At 47.2% G+C, this 24,578-nt stretch overlaps 1 protein-coding gene across 19 annotated transcripts in view; it reads right to left on the bottom strand.

The window, feature by feature from the left end:
- The window catches only part of CLIP1 (CAP-Gly domain containing linker protein 1), a 172,636-nt gene that overhangs the window by 103,116 nt on the left and 44,942 nt on the right, over positions 1-24,578 (bottom strand). For 18 of the 19 annotated variants that reach the window (XM_060785988.2, XM_060785995.2, XM_060786003.2 and 15 more), the window contains exons 4-7: positions 23,931-24,055; positions 3,237-3,453; positions 1,046-1,243; positions 138-241 (exon numbers count right to left, since the gene is read on the bottom strand). In XM_060785988.2, the coding sequence (XP_060641971.2) occupies positions 138-241; positions 1,046-1,243; positions 3,237-3,453; positions 23,931-24,055 (644 nt within the window). The remainder of the gene's footprint in view (positions 1-137; positions 242-1,045; positions 1,244-3,236; positions 3,454-23,930; positions 24,056-24,578) is intronic. The other variant, XM_060785998.2, reaches the window with a different exon arrangement.

Raw genomic sequence — 24,578 nt, 5'->3', positions numbered from 1 at the left:
CTTCCTCACAGACATCGGCACAAATGAGTCCATGGCCATTTTTATCTCATTGCTTCTTCACTGTTAAACAATTATAAAGAATTGTAATTTGCCTGGGGAAAACTTTTTTTAAAAAAATTGGGGCAGATTTAGTCTACCTTCTCTCTTCCTCCAACTGGTTCAGCAGCTCAACTTTCTCTCTGTCCGCGGCTTCTACCAAGGCTCGCAACTGGTCCATCTTAGTTTCCATTTCAAGCATGCGCTAGTTTTAAAAGAAGGACATTAGATGCATCACTCATTTACTTAAACCACGCTACAGGGAATTAGCGACATACATGACATTCAGCTTCCAAAGACTACCAACGTGGCCTTGCTTTCTTCACCAAGGCCCCAAACTTACCTGCAAACACAGATGCAAAGTCATGCTTTATTAGAACTGAGCTGATACAGAGCTGGCACATTTAGCTTAAGAGTCGATTTGGCAAACTAGGAAAATGCTATGTATTAGACAGTAAATTATACATAATTTAGTTACATGGAACACTTTTTAAAGAAATTAGCGGTTATTTTATCTCTGCTTAGCAATTGAGCCTGCTCTTTTGTCTGTTGGTCAACAGGCAAAGACTTTCGGGTTTAAACAGGCCTTCAAGCCTTAGCTGACTAGGATGGAGTGATGTCTAATATGCACTGTGTATTTTAAGTGTTTTTATACTTCCATGTTTTAAAAACAGTGTTTTAATTAAAAGTACTATTTAATGTTAGTTTGTTAACTTTTGTAATTTATCCTGTTTTAACTATTCTGTTTAAATTTCTGCTGCAAGCCATTTTGAATCCCATTCAGGAGAAAAGCAGGACAAAAATAAAATACATGAAAAAATAGCAAGCACAGTGGTCCTCCAGCTGTTTTGGGCCAACACCCAGAATCCTTAGCCAGCCTGGCTGACAGGAAGGAATTGTGGGGGCATGATCCAAAGCAGCTGGAGGATAAAAGGTGGGCTGAGCACTAGGAGACAGCGCATTGGCTTTCTGCAATCAGCATTTCAACAGGAAAATCATCAAGGCCTACCTGGTCATGGCCATCTCGCGCCAGTGCCAGTTGCTGTTCTATTTCCCCAACATGGCTGGTGGCCTTGGCAACCTCCGCTCTCTCCAGGTCCCTCTCGGCCAGAAGTTGCTCTATGTGTTGTTGCTTCTCTTTAAGGGCTTCCTGGAGAGCGGTGGTGCCCGAGATTTTCCTTGCATACCGTGATGATGTTTCTGTCAACTTCAAGCATGAGATATTCATTTTAAAGAGCCTAGCTCCCATTTGGCAGGTACAAAAGTACATTTGAGGGTCTGCATATGCTGCCTGTTTAGCTGTAAGTTAATGTAACTGTAATTCTGCATGCATGTCTTCCTAAAACGTGGTTAAACCGGCACTGGTGAGATTAAGGGGTGCCCTGCACAGATCGCTTGTCTATGGTGCGGTGCTGGTTCTCAACCACTGGCTGCTAGTGCTGCAAAGTCTTATAAATTACTAGAAAGGTCTGTTGTTTAGCCCAGTCAACAGGAAAGAATGTTATAATTTCACACTTCCTAAAAGATGATACCGTTAAAGTTGATGTCAAGTTGAAGAAAGATTTTGTTTTCGCCACAAACACACATTGGATTTAAACAGTACACTTACTGACACTGCCCTGATACCAGCCCTTTCATCTCCCACATAAGAATTTCCCCTTTAAATGAATGAGGGGAAGCTTAGCATTACAGTCCTGAAAACAAATTCACGTGCTTGTTTATCTAGCACAGGCTGGCACAACTTAGTAGTAATAAGGGGCCAAAATTGAATAGGAGAAACCTCACTGGAACACATACGTTTTTAGCGCCTCCCTATGGGTTTGTGAGAGGGCGCCTTTCCTTCAGAGGAAGTAACAAAGCGGAAGTGAAGAACTTGAAGGGAATGGTGGGTTTCAAGTGCTACTCTGCTGTGGTGCTGTGTGTGACCTCCATCTCGCAGCTTAGGCCCAGAGCCCTTGTGGACCTCACCAAATCCTTGTGAGGGCTGCTCCTGGACCTCGGGCCACAAGTTGTGCAGGCCTGATCTAGAACTAACTTCCATGGTATTCATTTGCACTTATCCCCTAATAAGTGTACTTAGGACTACAGCCCAAGCTTGTGACTTAGAAGGTTTTGTGACACTTTGCTTTAAATCAATAACTTCAGACTTGCAGCCCAGTTTTAACAATGAAAACAACAACAAAAAGCAACAAGGGAAAAAGTTATAGTGTTCCATGCAACTAATTTCCTTTATAATTGAAGGCCCTGCTTGTTTTAAGTGTGGGTTGATATTTTTGTAACAAAAAATGCTTAAATATATATGTTTTAAAATAAACCAATCCTTGTATTCTATAGGATTTGTGAAGATTTTGTTTATGTGTGCTTTCAGTGGACTTTAGAAAAGGCGTGGGCAATTTCTGGAGATTAGAGGGCCACAAAATCCCTGAAAAGGCATGGGGGACTGACCCCCAAGCAAACATTATATTTTGCCCCCAAATGTCTTTCAGGAGCATGGAGCATTTTAACCATGTTTTTGAGGCTTCTTGGGTGATTTTGATCTGAGACAGATTTCTTTTATAACAAGCAGTCCCTTCCTATTTTAAAAATAGCCTTGTCCGAAAAGGAATAAGGGAAAGACAAACATGCAGTAAATTTGTCCTCACACCCCCAGAGATGTGAGGACATCTACAACAAAAACTTAGATAGATGATTGGATAGACATATAATAGAAAGGTAGAAATAGATAGCGATAGATAGGATAGGCAAATGATAGAAAGACACATAAAGTTGCATATAGATAAGATAGATAAATGATAAGACAGATAAAGTTACATATAGATAGATAAACTTATATATAGATAGATAAATGATGGACAGGTAGATAGAACAAAAAAGAAAGAAAGAAAGAAAGAAAGAAAGAAAGAGGAGATAAATAGATATGCATGACAGATGAGAGACAGAGAGAGGTATGATAGATAGATGGTGGAAAGATAAAAGATACAGATAGATAGAAATATAGATAAATTATAGACAGACAGACAGACAGACAGACAGATAAATGATAGACTCCTGTGGGCTCCTGTGGCCTGCAAACTGCTCTTTATCAATTTGGATCATGCTACCTCCTAAGACCTGTACTATTCTCTTGCTTTACAAGAGCCAAATGCAAACCAATTTCTCCTCTAAAGACAGAAAAGATGAGAGTCAGAAAAGAGGCTTACTAGTCCTGTGCGGCTTGGCTTGCTGCTAACTGATGAGGCCACAGAAGAGAGAGAACTGAGGGAGGAGGCGCTTGGACTTCTTTTCAAGCTGGTGGGTGTTGGGATTGCCTTCCTCACAGTTGTCTTGGCTTTGGCTGGTGTCGTTGACGGGAAACCAATCTTGGTCACTTTATGAACCGGCGCAAACAGGCCATATTTGGGCTGGCACTGGAAGTACCTGCAGGGAAAGAGAGAGACAAATCCAGAAATGAAATCAGAAATAATGATTTCCTTTTGGACAGTTTGAATATTCTAAAAAAACAAATATAAGCACACTTGTTGCCTGCTTCAAAATATCATTGAGATATCACAAGAGGTAGATAATCTGATTAAACAGATATACACATTTCAGCACTATTCATAAATACTGTATTTCTGCTATTGTAAGACGCACTGTAATTTCAGTACCACCACCACCACCAACAAAAAGGTTGCTTAACTGCAACCATATTTCTTCGAGTTCTGATCTGTGAAATTTGAACACAAGGCTTTTCTATGCGCATGCACAGGTATTCAGAACATTCGACAACTTATAAATTGAAACATTTTGGCAGAGGCTCCTCCTACGCTTCCCCAAGTATATAAATGCACTTGGGCAGGGCTAAGCCTCAGTTTCCAGCCACTAGACCACAGCTGAAGTGCCGAGGCAGGACACAAGAGGGGGGATGGGTGGGACTGTGCGAATTTCACACATCGCCACACAAAGAAATATGTTACAGGTAAGCAACTGTTATTTCTTCATCATGGTGTCTGTAAAAATCACACATATGGGTAACCGACAATCTACTAACCTTTGGAAGTGGGTCATGCCACAAAGGAGAATAGCAACGCCCTGCTGAAGGCTGCGTCCCTCTTTGCAAGAATGTCTGATATGTAGTGTGCAGCAAATGTGGAAGGCATAGCCCACATTGCTGCTCTATAGATGCCTTCAATAGGAACACCTCACAGGAATGCTTGAGAGGTGAATACTGCTCTAACTGAGTGCATGGACACATGTTGCTGGGGGTCTCATCCTCACAGTTGGTAGGTGAGACAGATCGTTGAGATAATCCGTGAAGCCAAAGCATCTTTATGGTACTAAAGGAAAAGACTCAGTGACTTTCTGTGAGGGACCGTTCTATGCACATAGAACCCCAAGGCCCTCCAAAATCCAGGGAGTATAAGGCCATTTCCAGAGGTGAAGGCGGCTTTGGAAAGAAAGTGGGTAAAGAAATATGGATTGCTTACCTGTAACCGTATTTCTCCGAGTGGTCACCTGTGAATTTGCACATATGGTAGTTTCTGTGCCTGAGCACACAGCTTCGGAACCTTCTAGACTAAATTAGAAACATTTTCGGTGGTAGCCCCATCCACTCTCCCCTTGAGAGTATATGTAGCCAGTGGGAGGGGCTACTGCTTCCGTTCTTCCTCCACAAAAGCAGCCAGAAAAACCAAGGAATGACAACAGCGGGGAGGATGGATGAGGATGTGTGAATTCACAGGTGACCACTCAGAGAAATACGGTTACAGGTAAGCAACCCATACTTCTCCATTGTGGTCAACTGTGAATTGCACATATGGTAGACTAGCGAGCTACAGACCATGGCTGGTGGGCATCATGCCACCGCAGAGAAGAAGACTGCCCTTCTAACGAAGCATCCCTCTTGGCGAAGGCATCCAATTTGTAGCGGGACACAAAGGTAAGCGCCGTGGACCATGTGGCAGCACAGCAAACCGCATCCAGTCACAAGCCCCTCATGAAGGCCACAGAAGTGGACATGAACTTTGTGGAATGACCCTTCACATTCTGAGGAGGGTCTCAACCTGCTCGTTGACACGCCAGTCGGATCGCTGACAAAATCCAAGAGTATAGGCATTGCAAAGACACCGGAAGGCCACTGGCATCCTTCCGATATTTCATGAACAATCTTGGGGATCTTCGTATCCCCGCTGTCCTATCAACATAGAAAGCTAGGGCCCTACGAACTTCTAACAGATGGAGACTCTGTTCTAGAGGTGTGGGGAAAAAAGGCTGGTAATACCAGCTCCTGGGACATATGAAAATTAGATGCTACTTTAGGGAGAAATGCTATATCAGTATGAAGTACTACTTTATCTTCATGGAAACAGAGATAAGGCTTGTCTGATCTCAAGGCACAAAGCTCACTCACCCTCCTAGCAGAGGTAATTGTTACCAGGCAAGACATTTTCCATGAAGATAAGGCATGTCAGCCATGGCTAACTGCTCAAAAGGAGGTTTCGTTAAGGAGGACAGAACCAACTCAAGACTCCAAGTGGGAGCAAGCTGAGCAACTGCAGGCTTGATATTATTAAATCCTCTGAGAAAAAGTTTAACCAAGGGGTCGAAGAAACAGGAAGTCCCAGCTTCCTTTTGTACCAAGAAATGGCAACTAGGTAATATTTTAAGGAGGATAATGAAAGGCCTGCTTTTGAAAGAGAGAGACCAAAAAGTCCAGAATCAAGGAAACAGGAGCCCAAACTGGATCCAAACCCTTTCGGGAAGCAAACTTGAAAAACGGAACCAATTATAGATACAAGAGGACCTATGGGCCGCCTCTATGATCCCAACGAAGGGCTTGGAGAGGGTAGAGAGATCAATCAAGAGCCTTGGAACAATCCACCAAGCTATGAGCCTAAGGGCTTGAACATCTGGGTAAAGAACTTGACCCCCTTGGATGCGAGAAGATCTACTCTGTTCGGGAGGCGCACATGCAACTCCTTGCACATCTCTAGTAGAAGAGAGCATCAAGGCTGGCGGGATCACCAGGGAGCCACAAGGATGCACCTCCCTCTGTCCTGTTTGAGTTTGGCCAGAACCCTGAGTAGGAGAGGGAAGGGTTGGAAGGCATAGAGGGAGTAAGCGTTCCATGTTAAAAGAAATGCATTGCGTAGGTATCCCCTAGCTACGTTCCTCCATTGGCGAGCACAGTACAGGGAGTACTTGGCATTCTGTGAGCTGGCAAAGATGTCCAGCTCTGGAAAGTACCACGTCTGGAAGAGACTGCGAACTACTTATGAGTTCCACTGATAGTTGCAAACCAGGCATTTTTATTTAACAGGGGAAGTATTGAAGAAAGGGAAACCATGCGAAACTTCTTAGAATGGATATACTTATTAATGCCCCTGAGACCCAAAATGGGGTGTTGACTGCCATCTCAGTCTGGCACCAAGAAATAGCAAGAAAATAGCATTCTGAAAAACTGAAAGATGCAGACGAGAAATCGCCTCTTTCTGAAGTAATGCATTCACCCCCTCTAAGAGAGGAGAGGAAGGAGGGGTGACAGGGGGCTGCTTAAGAAACTCAAAACGGAGTCGCCATTTTTAGCTATCTGAAGGACCCAGCGATCGGAAGTTATGACTGACCATGCTCAAAGAAAGGCGCCAAATGATTATCAAGCATAAGGGAAGAGGAATGACCTCGAAGAGCAACACAACTTCGTATAACCTGAGAGAAACCACAAACATCTAACGAGTCACCCATTGATTCAACCGAAACAGTTAGTGGCGTATGGGTGGAAGTCAAAGAAGCATCAGCGACGCAGCTTGGGCCCCCCTGATTGGTTAGCCCTGTTCTGGTAGGGGTGAAATCAATTCTTAACCCCATATTGTTGCTTCTGTCCCGATTGTGATCTAATAAGGTTAACATTGCAACTTTTAGTCCCAAAATTAGGGGTTTTACTCATTTATTTGGTTTACTTTTACCCCGCCCTTCTCACCCCGAAGGGGACTCAGGGCGGCTTACACATCCAAGGCACAATTCGATGCCCATAGCATACATCAATAATAAACAATAAAGCAAAAAACACAAATTAGCAAACAACAACAATACATTGCATCTAAACCCGTTAAAACCAATAAAACCAATAAAATTTCATACCGCTTCTTCCTTATTGCCAGTCAATGTTCGCTATCTCATGGTTCAGAGTTTTCTTCCACATTTATCAGTCCACATATATCAGTCCTGCCTGTCCTAATTGCCTGGTTGTCCTATCTAGTTAGCAGATTGCCCGAAGGCCTGGTCCCACAACCACGTCTTTGCCTTCCGCCTAAAGGACAGGAGTCCTTTACTTGGAACTTTTACCAAGTTCTTCCTGTAATAAAAGGAAGGGGATTGCCAACGGGATCTCTCTTGGTAAAAAGACTGCCAGGGATAACCAAACTAGTGTGCTGCTTGATGCACTTCCTGGGTATGTTTAAGTTTGTCATCAGTCAGGGGATTAAAGAGTCCCTCTTCATGCATTAGCAAATCTTAAGCTAGGGAACGTCCCTCCTCAGACAACGTTGAAGAACATAACCAGGCATGCCAACGGATAGAAGTGGTGGTGGCAAAAAGCTTGCTCACAGACTCAGCCAAATGTTTTGCAAAGTCTTTTTGGAGTCGAGAGAGAGCCAGAGCCTCTGCTTGCAGCGCCCTAGGAAGGCGCTGATTATCCTGGGGCAAACGATCAAAGTATGGTAGGATCTTATTCCACAGAAAAGACTGATATGCACTCATGTATGCTGCGAAGTGTGACATACGAGCAAAGAGCCATGTTGAAAGATGAACTTTCTTCCCCATAGAGTCAATCTTTTTCCCTTCTGTCAGATGGGGTCATGGTGACTTCTTAGCTGTCATGTTTAAGCCACCTTTGCAACAACAGTATTTGGTTTGGAGGGATGGGCCACCCACTCTGCTGTAGACAAATAAATTCTGTACAAAGAGTCCATCCTCTTATGAATTGCAAGGGCGAAGACTGGAGACACATCAGGAACCTTAGCTAATTTGAGAAGGTAAGGTCAGTTTGGTAAGGCTGTAATTGAGGGAGGCTCCTGCTCCTCTGAGGGAAAGAGGACACCCTCTACAGGAGCAGGTGGCTTAGGGGCTAGAAAGTCCAAAGCCCTGACCATTTGGGACACTAGAGAATTATAAGTTGCTTACCTGTAACTGTAGTTTCCCGAGAAGTCACCTGTGAATTTGTACATTTGGTATCTCTGAGCCTGCGCAACAGTACTCGGAACCTTCTAGAAAATAAAAACTGACAGTTAGACCCCCTGGTTAGCCACGCCCCCCTTCTCCGAGTATATATAGTCTGTGGGTGGGGCTAGCCAGCAGTTCTCTTCCGGCGGAAAGCAGCTAGAAGGCGTGGCATGATACCCGAGGGGAGGAAGGGCGGGTATGTACGAATTCACAGGTGACTACTCAGGAAGCTACAGTTACAGGTAAGCAACTTATAGTTTCCTGTCATAGTCACTGTGAATCGTATATTTGGTAGATTAGCGAGCTACTGACCGTGGATGGTGGGAGTCATGCCACCACTGAAAACAGAACCGCTCTGCCGAACTCGGCATCTCTCTTGGAAGTAACATCCAACTTGTAGTGGGTAACGAAGGACAGCGGGGTCGTCCAAATGGCAGCTCGGCAGATGACGTCAAGCGGTACTCCTCTCATGAAAGCGGTCGTGGTCGACACTGCTCTTGTGGAATGGCCTTTAACCTGCAACGGTAAGTCTTTGCCAGCCATACGGTAACATAGTTTAATGGTGGAGACAATCCAGGAAGAAAACCTTTGAGAGGACAGAGGTAAGCCCGCCATGTCTTTACGATACTTTATGAATAACCGAGGGGACTTCCAAAAGGATGCTGTTCTATCAACATAGAAGGCAAGGGCCCTTCGCACGTCGAGGAGGTGCAAGGTATGCTCCATGGGTGAGGACGGGTTTTGGAAAAAAAGAGGGCATTATCAATTCTTGGGACATATGGAAAAAAGGAAGAAACCTTGGGCAAAAAGGCAACATCAGTTCTAAGCACGGCCTTGTCCCTATGGAATTTTAGATATGGTGGGTCTAACCACAGTGCACATAACTCACTGGCACGCCTAGCTGATGTTATGGCCACTGAGAACGCAGTCTTCCATGACAAATAGGAGATATTCGTTGTGGCTAAGGGGTGAAATGGTGATTTAGTTAAGAACGATAGCACCAACTCTAGGCTCCATGCCAGAGCTATGGGGGCCACTGGAGGTTTTGTATTAGCCATACCCTTTAAAAAGGTTTTAACCAGGGGATCTGAGAAACAAGAGGGAAGACCCTCCTTCCTTCAAAACCAAGAAATAGCGGCTAAATAGCATTTCAAAGAATGGGACAGACCTGCATCTGATAAAGACACCAAGAATTCTAGTACCGTTGATATAGGGGCTGTGTTTGGATTTTGTCCCACAGAATCGTGTCCACTTATAAATATAGGAACGCTTTGTTGAAGCCCTATGAGCGGCTTCAATAATCGCTAGGACGGGTTTGGACAAAGCTGTAAAAGGAGTTAAGGGGATGGCAGGATTCTCCAGGCTGTGAGCTTTAGATTGCGAACTTCTGGGTAAAGTACTTGACCGTCCTGAGATGTCAGGAGATCTGTCCTGTCTGGAAGCCGGACATTAGTAGTAGAGGGGAGAACCAGGGCTGTCTGGGCCATCAAGGGGTCAACAGGATGCACTGGGCGTTCTCCCTCTGGATCTTCGCTACCACCTTCAGTAATAGGGGAAAAGGCGGGAAAGCATACATTGGACGGCTTGATCAATTTTGTAGGAAAGCGTCCCCCAGACACCCGTCTTTCAGGGAGGCATGGTGGCATGCAGAAAAAAGGGCACACTTGGTGTTGGCCTGGGTCGCAAACAGGTCCACTTCCGGAACGCCCCACACCCGAAAGAGTCTGTTCGCTTCCCAATGATTGAGAGACCACTCGTGGTTCGCAAGTAGATTTCTGCTGAGTGTGTCCGCTAAAGAATTCTGTTCCCCTGGTAGATGTGTTACCAATAGGTGTACCTCTCTCTCCAGGCACCAGTCCCAGATTTGGATGGTGAGAGTCAAGAGATGGAGAGAGTGAGTGCCTCCTTGTTTGTTCAGGTAATACATCACCGTGGTGTTGTCGGTGAGTATCTGAACAATTTGCCTTTTGTGACCCTTCTGAATGACTTTAGGGCTCTGTCCACGGCGAGAAGTTCCAGCACGTTTATGTGTGACGTGCTTTCTTCTTTTGTCCATTTGCCGTCGGCAGTAAGGCCCTGAGAGTGTGCTCCCCAGCCCGTGAGGGAAGAGTCCATAGTAACCGTACGGGTCGGCCTGGGCGCATGAAAAGGAAACCCCCTGCACGCCCAGGATTTGTTCATCCAACACAGGAGTGACTTGCGGACAGACTCGGGTAGGGAAAGATGGGTTGATTGGCTGTCCGTAAGAGGGTTGAAAACCGATATAAACCAGGATTGGAGAGGGCGCATGCGTAGTCTGGCATATGGGATTACAGCAGTAGTGGAGGCCATGTGACCCAGCAAGATTTGGACTTGCTTGGCTGTAAGCCATGGAGAATGGATGGCCAGTTTGATAAGGTCTCGTAGGTTGGCAAACCAATCCTCTGGCAGATAGGCCCTTTCGGTGGTGGAATCCAAAAGGGCGTCTATGAAGGGGATTCGATGAGTTGGGGTCAATGCCGACTTCTCCATGTTGATCACGAGTCCTAGAGACTGGATAAGAGACAAAATAATAAAGAGGTGTGACTGAAGTTGGTTTTGTGACCTGGCAACAATCAACCAGTCATCTATATTGGGAAAGACTGTTATCCCTTTCGTGCGTAGGAAAGCTGCTACCACAGACATGCATTTAGTGAAGACCCTTGGAGCTGAGGACAAACCAAGCGGCAAGACATTGAAACAAAAGGCACGATTGCCCACCATAAAGGAGAGGTACCTACGATGGTGTCGGACAATTGACATGTGGAAGTAGGCATCCTTTAAATCAATGGAGACAAACCACACCCCTTCCGATAGCAAGGGTGTAATGGAAGCAAAAGTGACCATACGAAACCTTTTCGGTAGAACATGTTTATTCAAAGATCTAAGGTCAAGAATTGGTCTTAAGCCACCACTACATTTTTTGATCAAGAAATAACGAGAAAAGAAACAAAGAGAAACAGCAGTAGGGTCAAGGGGGAAAATGGCACCCTTACCCAGTAACATCTGAACTTCTTCTAACAGTGGTTGGGAGGGAGGGGTACTATGTACGTGGCCCACCCTAGGATGGTCAATAAACTCTATGGCATACCCGTGGGCAATTATTGACAAAACCCACTTACCTGTTATGATTCGTACCCACGCGTCATAAAAAGGAGTCAACCTGTCTCCAAACAACAGGTGTTGCCGTAGCTAAACCAACATGAAAACTAGAGGACAAATTAACTGCAACAGGCATGGAGTCCTCACAACTGTGAACACGTATACTAATGTTCGGAGCGTCAAAGACGCTTCTTGTTGGAAGCTTGTGGTTTTCCCTTATTGGTGAAATTTTGGGACCTAGACCTGGGGAAATAGGGATTCCTTCTACCCAGACTGAAATCTGTTAGGTGTATAATTCCGATTTCTGAAGGGTCCCATAAAGGAATTTCCAGAATTCCTGCGGAAATTGGCAGATGGATGCCAACGTTTTTGTTGCGAGTAAGGCTACCAGACATAGCCAAATTTGTTGGCCTTACATCCTGCTTTTCTTTCATTCTGACGTCTGTCTCTGGGTTAAACAGACCCTCCTCGTGAAAAGGGAGGTCTTCCACTAATGCCTTCCCCTCCTCTGACAAATTAGAAGCCTGCAGCCACGCGTGTCTCCTAATTGAGGTCGCTGTGGAAAATAGATTTCCAGCCATCTCAGCTAAATGTTTCGCAAAATCTTTTTGCATTTTAGAAAGTGCCATTGCTTCTGCCTGTAAGGCCTTCGGGAGGCACTGTTGATCTAAGGGGAGTGACTCAATGTATGGCACCATCTTAGCCCACAGGAAACTTTGGTACCCACTCATGTAGGTAGCATAGTGTGCCATACGTGTAATGAGGCCTGCTGAAAGATGTGCCTTTTCCCCTTCGCTATCAGGAGGTGCAGTAAGAGAATTTTTGGGGCATTTAGTCTTGGCCACCTCTGCCACCACGGTATTGGGCTTGGGAGGAGGAATCACCCATCTAACAGAGGAAACATCTATTTTGTACAAGGAATCCAGCCTCCTTGGGATAGCTGGAACCAATGCAGGGGACATGTCTGCTACCCATGCCAACTTCAGAAGATATGGCAGTATGGGTAAGGGGGCAGCGGGAGAAATGACTTGTTCCTCAGAAGGGAACATGGGATCTTCCACGTGCTCGGGGGGTTTTGGAGCCGGCAAGTCTAAAGCCTTAATCATCCTTTCTATTAAAGCATTAAACTTGTTAAATTCTGCTGGTTGTATAAGAGGCACATTTTCACTCCCCCCCCTGCTGTGAGCAATAGGTACATCAGAGTCATCATTAGAACTGTATTGTCGAAGACTTTCATGGCTGGAATCCCTAGGTTCTTGTGGGGGTTTTCGGGCTATAGGGCCATGTTCTAGAGGCATTTCTCGTGACGTTTCGCCTGCATCTATGGCAAGCATCCTCAGAGGTAGTGAGGATCCTCATCATTAGAACTGTCCAGTTCAATTGGTTTTTGCAAAGGTACATCGGATAGCGCAATAGCAGTCGGCCCCTGAGGGGTGGAGTCACCTTGCACATGAGGAGAGGTCAACACAGGAATGGCAGCTGGCATGTTGTGGTCATTAAAGTACGTCACAGTGCCTGAAGGTTGTGATGAGGTCAACACAGAATTAGCACCATTCACTGTTTGGTGTGCAGAGGCCGAATCAGTAGGAGGTCCACACATAGTTTGAGAGGACGACACAATTGGAGGCTTAAGCAAAGTTTGAGCTACAAAATTGGACCTTCCTATAGAGCCCATTGAGGTGGATGCCGCAGAGGTTGAAGGGCCATCCATCTCAGCAGAAGGATAAGTGGCTGTTACTCTCAAAACCCCTCCCTCATGGGAAGATGGTAACATGGGGGCCGACATGGTAGGTATCAGCGTTTGTATAAACATCATTTGGCCTGATGGGCCCGCTTGCCAGTAGCCTGGGAATGGTGTAGGGCCCATGGCTGCAGGACCCCAGCACGGAGGCCGGGAGAAGCGGGAGTGCCTATGGCGTCTAGAATATCTTCTGGAGGACGAGGAGGAGGAAGATGAGGAAGAGGAAGATGATGAGCGGGCACGGGACCTGCCTCTGGATCCCGACCGGTATCGATGCCACCAAGAGCGCACACTCCTTCTGGAAGGCGACCTGGAGCGCCTCGGGCGCTTGCTTCCACGGCGGGGAACATGACGCAGCCATGGCTGCTGACAGGCTTCAGGCGCTGACCTTGGTGTTGTATGGGCCAAGGCGAAAGCGGTTTGTTGTGATGTTAAATCCCCGTTAATAGAGGGGGCTTGATCCCGGCGGTCCCTGCCCCCTTGTTGCAAGGTATCGGCATCTTCCGGAAGGGGAGGGGCTTCGGCTCTCATAGTGGGAGGGGCGCCGGAGGGACCTTCTAAGGCCTGGTTCCTCGATATCCAGGGGATAGCCACAGGAGGAGCCGATACGACATTGTCAGGACCGCTGGTTTCTACAGTGCTAACATTCTGCACACAGTCAGCAGAAGGAGACGACAGGATCGGCACTGACGGTGTCGAGTGTGCCTCCGATCCCAGCCCTCCATTACGCGCATGCGCAGCGCATAGTGGAGTTAGATCAGCATTCTAGAGTGTATCTAGGCTCCAGCAGGGGGAGCTCCTCCATTTGTGCTCTCGGTTTCGATAGGACGTCATGGCTTTGATGGACGGCTAACAAACTTTCCGTCCTGCCCACAGAGGCCGTTTCCTTTGCGGAGGCTTGGCGGCCATTTTGTGGTGCGTTATCTTTTGGCCTTTTGGCTTTCTTTTTAGCTGGCCCCATGGAAGATCCAGTACTCGGTAAGCTAACTCATTTGGCAGAATGCTCCAGAGGGGCTGAGGGAAGAAGGGCTCTCTCATAGAGGGCCGCCTTCAGTCTTGACACTCTATTTTTTCTCGTCTGCAGGGTGAAAGACAAGCAGACGGAACAAGCTTGTGTTAGATGGCCCTCGCCCAGGCAGGTGAGGCAGAGGGCATGCCCGTCATTATCGGTCAATAAATCTGGGCAGTTGGAGCACTTCTTAAAAGAAGTGGTCGTCATAATAGAGGGATTAACTCGAAGAATTGTTGTGTGCGGTCCAGAAGTTGAAATACCTCAAAAATAGTCCGATAATGTTTTAGCTCGCAAGAGATGAAAGAAGGTTCTCCAGCTGCTTGTGACACCGCGGATTAAGAGAACTGCTGGCTAGCCCCGCCCACGGGCTATATATACTCGGGGAAGGGGGGTGGCTAACCAGGGGGTCTAACTGTCAGTTTTTATTTTCTAGAAGGTTCCGAGTGCTGCTGCGTAGGCGCAGAGATACCAAATGTATGAATTCACGACAGGAAAATAAACCTATTAAAGTCATCTGTAGGAAGAAAGTCCTGAACATCATATTTAGCAGTTTGTGAAGCACCAGGCACATCATCAGTCATCGAGGTGAATCTGAGTCATCGAGGTGAATAACTTTCCACTCATGGGCCACCTCTGAAACGACACATACAGGCACAAGAAGTTGTTGCCTAAGCTGAGGTTGCAGGCTTGGGGTGGAAATAGAGGCAGTCTGGCCTGAGGTCTGTTGAGTCATTTGCAGGCACTGGAGGCATCAAGCCCGGTTGTACAAAGGGGAGAACTGCAGTACCGTGCCGTGCTGCGCCATAGGGGCTCTGGCGGTACCGAGCCCGGCTGCACAAAGGACGGTGCCATTGGTACTGTGCCCCACTGCGCCAAAGAGGGTGCTAGAAGTGGTGAGCATGAAACTGGGCCTTGTGCCAACATGGAAGGGGAAATCCTTGGTTGCAAATCCCCCGCTTTGGAAGGCAGCATCAAGGGGTCTGAAGGCCCAAAATACAAGTATTGACCTTGCAGGGTCATATGCAAATATGTAGGGTTGGCAGAACCCCAGAATGGGCAGACACATATCCCTTACAACGGGAGGAGGATTGTGACCCCAGTTGCATGGCCCCTGTTTGGGGGAGGGGGCCCACAGAGGAAACTGTTGGCCCAAAGTACAAATATTGGCCCTGAGGGGTCATTGCCAATATCCAGGATTAGGAGGTATGGCCCCAGCGGGATGAAGAGTGGTACCATCGCGATCGTCCTCGTCCCCTCTTCCAGGATCACCCGCCCCTGCCCGAAGAGGGGGAGGACAAAAACCCGAAAAGGAACAGGAGCCCGAACTTCCTTGAGGAAGAGCAGGTGCGATGCTGGTGCCGAAGTGCATGGCGCTGAGGAGGCCCTTGAGCCCATATGCCGGGAGAGATACAGCCCCGAAGGAGGGGGTGGGGCTAGCGCCGCGCTGTTCATCTTCTGATCTTGTGCCCCCGGCATGGAGGAAGTTGGGAGGGACGGCATCAGAAGAGACAGTTTCAGCGGGGTGGGATCTTGGGTCCCTGCCAAAATCTCCTCAGGCAGCTGAAGCTCGCAAAAGCCGGCTGCACCTCCAGCACAATCGGGCTCAGAGAGCCTTGTTTCTGCCCCGAGGGAGGGGCTTCCATTAACTGCACTTGGGCAGCAGAAATACCAGCCCTCTCGGCGGCTCCAAAGCAGCTTTGCCACACCAGTGCAATTTTGTACCTTGGCCCTCTTTGCCTTCCCTTCTCGCGCCAATGGCGCCACATTCTCGGTGGCCATTACAGGTAGGTCTCTTTCCCCTGAGGGGACAGAAACGCCAGCAGGCTGCTTGGCCTGGGCAGGAGGGAGCAAGGCTGTGAGTTGTAATGGGGAAAACCCAGGGGACAAAGCCACAGGTTGGGAAGGGAGCATCTGGGCAGCTGAGGGCCCCAAGTACAGGCATTGCCCTTGTGGAGTCACTTGCTAGTAAGTAGGGTTAGGAGGAAAAGTTACGTATCGCCCCTCCGGCAGGAGGAGGATCAGGGCCATCGTGCATGCTTGCAGCCCCTCCTTCGGTACCGTCCCCGGGGAGGAGGAGGATGACAAGAGTCAGAGGAGGAGGAGCAGCTGATGCCTGGCCACACGACGTCGGCTGCACAATGGAGGGTGCGCACGCCGACGCTGCAAAAAGCCCCTGGAGCTCAGCTGCTGTGAGAAGTATGGGCCCAATGGTGGGGGCGGGGCCAGCACAGAGCTGTCCACTTGCTCCTCCCATCCCTCTAGTACGGATGGGCCCGGGAGAGACGGTGCAGAGAGAGCCAGCGTTGGAGGATCAGTCAGCGGCTCACTGCCCCCACCAAGATTTCTGGTGGCGGTTGGGGGTCAATCAAGAGAGAGGGCTGCACTTCTAGCAAAGTCGGGTTCGGGGAACCATCTTCCTGCCCCAGAGGCGGGGTTACTGCTGTCTGCGCCAAGGCAGAAGGTGTTCCAGCCCTCTACAAAAGCTCCAATGTGCTGTCGCCCCCACACAGTCATTCATGAGTCTTACCCCTCTTGGTCTTTTCTTTTGCGCCAAAGGCACTTGGGAGCTGGCGGCCATTATCAGTAAGTACTTCTTCCCTGAGGGAACAGCGGCGCCGACAAGGCGGTTTGCTTGGGGCGGGGGGGAGGCTGCAGGGCCCGCTCATACAAAACCGCCTTCAGGTGGGAAAATTGGTTTTTCTTCGTTAGTGGCGTAAACGCCATACATATGGAACACGATTGGGACAAATGTCCTTCCTCCAAGCAGGGAAGACAAAGCGAGTCACCATCATTGTCTGTATAACCAGCTGAGCATGAAGCACAGCGTTTAAACACAGAATTAGCAGCCATAAACACCAATGAGGCAATATTTAGCAATCAGAGTCCAATAACAGTCCATGTCAAGTGAGGAGAAAGGTGGGAAAGTCCAGTCAATCTAATCAGGCAGTCCGATTAAGCTAGTCACACAAGTGAAGGCTCTTTGCTGCTGAGAAAGTGGCGGATGAAAAGAAATGAAGCAGTAGCCCCTCCCACTGGCTACATATACTCTCAAGGGGAGAGTGGGCAGGGCTACCGCCAAAAATGTTTCTAATTTAGTCTACAAGGTTCCGAAGCTGTCTGCTCAGTTGCAGAAACTACTATCTGGGGGGAGGAAATCCAGGTAAGGTGCAATCTTGCCCCAGACTTCTGGTAGACACTCATGTAGACTAAACATCATCGTATGCCATTTGAGTGAAGAGGCATGCTCATGAGTAAAATTTCTTCCTCATGGTGTCTAGTTTCCCCCCCCCTCTTTATTTGAGGGTGAGGTCTGGGCCTTCTGGGAAGGGTGCAACTGCGTGTCCATAACTATAGAAATGGGCTTAGGTTATTTAGCTAGCCAAGTTGCTGAAAAGAGGTCAACTCGATATAGGTTCTCTGCTCACTTGGGGTCATTGTGACTAAGGATGGAGTAAGTAGGACAGGGAAGGTAGCACAGTAGACATTGGGGCCTGCTGCTCCAAGGATGGGAAGCAGGGGTCCTCTACCACTTTTGTGGGTTGTGGGATGGGCAGCTTCAAGGCCCGTGGCAGTCTGATGAGAAGGGCTGAGAAGTTTTTGAAGTTCTTTGAGTGAGGGAGGTCAAGTTCTGGGTCTGTCTGGGGGCAGGATGTAGCAGGGACGTTCTCACCTGCTTTGGTGTTAGTGGCCTCATGCTCCTCCTCCTCTTCTTGTTGGGAGGAGGAGTCTGTCAGGCCCGGGGCCTCATGTGGAGGGGTGCAGGCTGGGGAGGAGGATTCACTCTACGGGTGCAGGAGACACCCCCTCAATGGACCTTGTCATGGTAAGGGGGCTTGTGTGTTCCAATGAACCTACAGGCATAACGACTGGAGTCGTACACTTCCAGGAGTGGCCGTGGTGGAGGTTCCAGACCAAGCACAGTCCGAAGACCTAAAGACCTCAATGGCGGAGCAGGCAGAGGATAACATGTTACATGTTACAACGGCTGTGAAGGCGGAAGAAAGCTGCAACAGACTGAGAAGCCACGGTTGTCGTGTTAACTATGCCACCAGTGGAACCTCACTCTGTGAAGACTGTGTGTCGATCAGTTGTGCACTGACCTCCACACATTAAAAAAAAATCACATACAGGCGTCTTCCAAGAAAAATAAAAACAAACCAAAGTCCCATGGCAATCAACAAGTGGCGACGAAGGCAGTACTGTGAAATCTGGAAGCCCCTAGTCACCGACTGGCACATGGGTGGTGGATACAGACTCAATTGTTCTACCTCAATGTCCGAGGCAGTTGAGTAGCTCGGCAGCTGTATCCATGACTGAACAGCCCTTTTTAGGATCCACTATGCTCATCCCACATGGGGAAGGGGCTAGAAAAGGTGCCCTAAACATAGTCTACCTCTCTTACCCGACTGGACTGCCGCGTCCAGTGGGGTCACCACCGTGCGGCCAAAAAAATGAACTTTGGAACATGGAACGTATGGACACTGATGGACAACACTGACAATGAACACCCTGAACGCAGAACTGCTATCATTGCAAGGGAGCTGGGACGCTTTAACATCAACATAGCAGCACTTCAGGAGACCAGGAAAGCAGGAGAGAGAGACAGCTGAAGGAAGAAAAAGGAGTCTAGGGTTGGAAACAGCAACTCGAATGGCATCCTGCTTCTCACCAAATGTGAGGAACACAACCTTGTCATCATCAATACGCTCTTCCTCCAGAAAAAAAAGTTCAAGACATCATGGAAGCACCCCCGGTCAAAGCATTGGCACCTCTTAGACTACATAATCACACGTGCCAGAGACTGCCATGACATGCTTCTCACAAGAGCCATGACATGTGCTAATGACTGATGGACAGACCACAAGCGAATCCGATCCACAATGGCTATCAAGATCGCCCCCAAGCGCAGACTCCAAGGAAGAAAGATAACCCCCAAAATGAACCCCCAAGTCCTTCAGGAGCCCTCCAAACGAGCCCTTCTCTAAACAGCACTTAAGGACCATCTAACCATAGAACACCCTGAAAATGTTGAGGCACATTGGAACAAACTGAAGATCTCCATCATCACAGCCTGCGAAGAAACTATTGAATAACAAACCAAGAAACATCAAGATTGGTTTAATGAAAATGACGAAATCCAACAGCTAACTGACAAGAAAAGGAAAGCCTTCCAAACATGGCAGAGAGACGTCAACTGTGTTGCTAAGAAAAAGATCTACGCCAGTCCAAAATCTGAGGTCCAAAGAAGGACAAGAGAACTCAAGAACATCTGATGGACGAAGCAGGCTGAAGAAATCCAATACCTGGCAGACACCCATGATGCTCTGGGATTTTTCAAAGCCACAAAGGTCATCTATGGACCAAGATAAAATGGCATACAGCCTCTATGCTCATCAGATGGAACCAAACTTGTGAAGGACAAAAAATCAATTACACTACATTCATTTATTTACTTTATTTATATGCCGTTTTTCTCAGCCCTCAGGCGACTCACGTTGGAAAGAACACTACCAAAGCCTCCTGAATCGCAGCTCCAATGTGGCTAAAGAGGTTCTCTCAAAAATCCCGCAACAATAAACCAGGGATGAGCTTGCAGCACTGCCTAGTTTGGAAGAAGTCAGCAATGCCATCAGCCAACAAAAAAAAACAAAACAAACAAACAAAAAAAAAACAAAGCCAGCGGACCTGATGGGATCCCTGCTGAAATCTTTAAAGAGGACCTGAGCTGACACAACAACTCCACCAGCTTATAGAAAAACTGTGGGTGACCGAGAAAATCCCAGCAGATTTCAAGGATGCCACCATCATCACCCTCTTCAAAAAGGGAGAAAGAACAGACTGCATAAACTACTGAGGTGTCTCCCTTCTAACCTCCGCAGGGAAAATCCTCACAAGAATCCTTGAATGATCTTCACTGCACAACAACTCCAAGAAAAATGCAGGGAACAAAATCAACCACTGTACATGGCATTCATTGACCTTGCAAAGGTATTCGACACAGTGAATCGCAGTGCTCTCTGGACCATCCTCCAAAAAATCAGGTGCCCTAACAAATTTGTGAACATCCTGTGGCTCCTCCATGATGACATGATGGCAACAGTCTTCGACAGCAATGGCTCCCAAAATGACCCATTTAACGTGGAATCCGGTGTCAAACAGGGATGTGTTATTACCCCAAACCTATTTTCCATCTTCATCGCTATGATACTTCATCTTGTTGATGGAAAGCTTCCCACCGGAGTGGAAATCATCTATTGGACAGATGGCAAGTTTTTTAACCTCAGCAGACTGAAAGCCAAAACCAAGGTTACAACAACATCTGTTATAGAACTCCAGTATGCTGATGACAACGGTGTCTGTGCACATTCAGAAGAAAACATACAAGCCACTCTAAGCACCTTCGCAGAAGCATACGAGAACCCGGCCTGTCATTGAACATCGAAAAAACCAAAGTGCTCTTCCAGCAGTAACCAGCCGATCCCTCTCCAATGCCAAAAATACAGCTTAATGGTGTAACATTAGAAAATGTTGACCATTTCCGCTACCTTGGCAGCCACCTCTCCACAAAAGTCAACACTGACACTGAAATGCAACACTGCCTGAGCTCTGCAAGTGCAGCATTTTTCTGAATGAAGCACAGAGTGTTTGAGGACCGGGACATCTGTACAGATACCAAGGTGCTTGTTTATAAAGCTATTGTCCTCCCAACCCTGCTATACGCCTGTGAGACGTGGACTATCTACAGATGTCACATGCAACTCCTAGAACGATTTCATCAGCGTTGCCTCTGAAAAATCCTGCAAATCTCTAGGGAAGAGAAGCGGACAAATGTAAGCATGCCGGAAGAAGCAAAGACCACCAGCATTGAAGCCTGATGACCGTCTCCCAAAGCAGTTGCTCTACTCCGAACTCAAGAATGGAAAATGGAATGTTGGTGGGCAGGAAAAGAGATTTAAAGATTGGCTGAAAGCCAACCTTAAAAACCCTGGCATAGACACTGAGAACTGGGAAGCCCTGGCCCTTGAATGCTCCAGCTGGAGGTCAGCTGTGACCAGAGGTGCTGTAGAATTTGAAGAGGCATGAATGGAGGGCGAAAGAGAGAAATGTGCCAGGAGGAAGGCACGTCAAGCCAACCCCGACCAGGACTGCCTTCCACCTGGAAACCAATGCCCTCACTGTGGGAGAACATGCAGATCAAGAACAGGGCTTCACATTCACCTACGGACCCACCGTCAGTACACCAATCTTGGAAGACAATCCTACTTGGACAACAAGGGATCACCTAAGTAAGTAAGTAAGTAAGTAAGTAGGAGACAGTGGCAGCTGGGGCAGACAGATGCCTTGTGCCTGAGTGGACGTGACCTTTCCAATCCTGGAAGCAGTCGGTGTAACAGCAGCATCCACAGCACACATATGGAGGAGGTAGAGGATATCCAGGGTAGGCATAATCTGGATGTGCGTAGTAGGAGTAGGAGTCGGGCGATCCAGACTGCAGGTAGTAATAGGATGCACTCAATGGGCTATGGGATCGAGAACTCCAGCACTCCATGGTGGGTAAAGATCGTCGGTACAGTGGGGAATGGCGGCTATAGTAGTGACGGCATTCAGTCAAGTGGCCCCTAGACCTCAGTACTGAGGTTGGGTGTCTTTCCCACTCTGCCTCTGAGGGCAGCACAACTGGGTCTGAGTGAGGGAGAAGCTCAGCCTCGGGACCACCGCCAGCAGGTATGTCCGAAGAATGATGCGGCAATGTAGCCTCCTCTGGATTGAGTTGAGGCTCCATTGGTGTTAGCTGGGATGGTGCCTCCAGCACTGAGGAAGGGACCAAGGGGTCTTGATCCACAGCCCCAGTTGGGGAAGATTCTTGCCCCAGTTGAAGAGGACTCAAGGGCTTCAGGCCAGTGAGTTGCCATCCTTTTTTGGTTTTTTTCTGGCTCTCCTTTGCTCTAGCCCCCAGGTGGGGTTGTTTAGGGGCTTTTGCCCTCTTTCTTGCCATTTCGGGGGCGGATAATTGTCACGCGAGGTCTGGGTACCACCGCGTTCTGTGGAGGGGGGGGGGTGAGGCGAAGGGGAGCAACAGCGCCTCCGAAGCCAGGCGTTTGTTGGACCATGTGTTCTCCGGAGCCAGGGCTTGCTTGTATAAGAGAGCTTTGAGGCAGGACTATTGCGGCATGCCTGGGGGGGGGGGGGAGGTTAATTCTTGGCAAATTTGGCAAGCTTGAGGGACATGGCTATCCCCTGGCACAGGAGACACATATTTTGTCCATCTGAGTCTGGGAGTTTCTCTCTGCAGGCTCTGCACTTTTTAAAGAATAAGGTAGACTTAATGAGGGTTATGGGCTGTCCAGATAGCATGTTGTCAGGGGTTTTGAAGTCAGGAATGGAGAAGGTCGCGTCATTAGGAGAGGTTCGAATTGAAGTCCAAGTCAATCCAGTAAGTATACGTCAAATTTCAACAGAAAGGGCAAGCGAGTAGTCAGTGGAAAGTCCAAGTCAAACCGAGTGATTGTTAAAACAGTTAAGAAAAAGATAAAAAGGTACAAGGAGAGGTTCCTAAGCTGCTGTTCGCAGCGGAAAAAAGGAACTGAGGCTTAGCCCTGCCCACGGGCTTTGATAGTACTTGGGGAGCGTGGGTGGGCCTCTGCCAAAATGTTTCAATCTATAAGCTCTACAATGTTCCGAATAGCTGCACATGCACAGGGGTATGTGCGATTTCGCAGACACCATGATGAATAAATACATGATACACTTGCGATTCGAAAATGCACCCCATTTTTAGAGATGTTTATCTAGGAAAAAAGTGAATCTTTGAATTGAAGGAATACAGTACTTTGTGTCAAAAGCTATTAAATGCTCTCTTGCAAAAGCATAACTGCCAAAAAGTCAATAGTCTTAATTAAATGGCTCCTCTGTAGTTTGCAGAGGCTATGCTTGACATTCCACAGAACAGTTTTCGTGTATATTCATGATTGCACATTGCCATATGTTGCTATAAAGTTATCAAATTATTACTACCCCAATACTCAGCATTTTCCCAGAATTTCCTTAAACGGTTTGCCCTGCTTGTTCTTTCATTCCTCATAACCCCAAATACACTTCCTTTTGAGTCTTCAGAGCTGTATGAATGAGGCACATTTGTTCATTCCCTGGTTAAAGACCGCCAATGAAGGAGGGTCTATCAGTGGACTTATGCATGGACAAATATGGCTAGTTTTACAGAATTAGATCTAATACAGCTAGCTGAAAGAGTCATCTAGTTTTGATGCTTGAATAATCTATACTGCTGACAGAAAACACAGAAGGAGCGGCACAGCTAGACACAAAAAAAACTGAGAAAGAAATGCTTCCCCTCCCTCTTAGGGATGCATCCTATATTTCTAGATAAGTACAGCAGCACTCGACTGAAAAGAAGTGGGAGATGTAATACCAGCATGGTCAAGTTCAAGTAAAGAGAAAAAGGCCCATTAAAAAAAGAAAGAAGAATCACTGCTGAAGAGTCTCAATGCCACGACTGGAACAGAATTCAGCAAAAGACACTTTGTTTAGCACTTCAGATATAAAAACTTTTAAATGTCTCTTTGAGAGGATCATAAAAGCATCAGGTTGGAAGAGATCACAAGAGCCATCCAGTCCGACCACATCCTGCCATAAAGGAAGACACAGAGGAGTGCCCATGTAGCTTTCTGACTCAGATGCAAGATTATTGCAAAACAGACTGAGAAGTCTTGTAGAATCCCCACAACAATGTACAAGAGACTTATCAGAAAAGACACAAAACCTGTATCACTCTCAGGTAGTGTGCTGCTTTCCTGAACTTGAACTCACCTTGTTCCAGCCACTGCACCATCATTCTTTCCCAGAGGTTCGTCTAATTCTACTCCACACCATTCCCCCTTAGCAAAGTCAGTTTCCCCTAGGAAGCGAACGACACCAGCTTTTGTACCACCAACCTGAATGGAAGAGAATGAGAAAATGAATAGATAGATAGATAGATAGATAGATAGATGGAAAGGTAGATAGATAGATAGATAGATAGATAGATAGATAGATAGATAGACTTCATTGCCATAAAATAGAAAAAAATAGTACCACAGTAGGAGCAGAACTCCTTTGCAACTAAAATAACTATCACCTAGCTTTTCAAGTATCTAATATAACATCCAGTGCATCATTACCTTTAACCACATATTACCCTTCCTGATGTGTATATCAAAATTCTTGTTGCCATACTTATGAAACAGAATTATTTACAAATCCCAGGTATTTTTATACCTTGTACTAACTGGAAGCAAATTTAAGTTGTATTTTGTAGAGAGAGATCTACATAGAAACCTGGCCCTTGGCTAATCTGATAATGCAGTTCCAGAATGCATCTTAACTGCGCTGAACCGGTTTATATAGCAATGCAGTCTCATATAACCCAGATCAACACAGTGAGGTTACGTTCTAAACTGCATGGTTTGGCAGTGTAGA

Source organism: Anolis sagrei, chromosome X (assembly GCF_037176765.1).
Source record: "Anolis sagrei isolate rAnoSag1 chromosome X, rAnoSag1.mat, whole genome shotgun sequence".
Classification (NCBI taxonomy): Eukaryota; Metazoa; Chordata; class Lepidosauria; order Squamata; family Dactyloidae; genus Anolis; species Anolis sagrei.
This window is presented reverse-complemented; position numbering and strand designations above follow the sequence as displayed.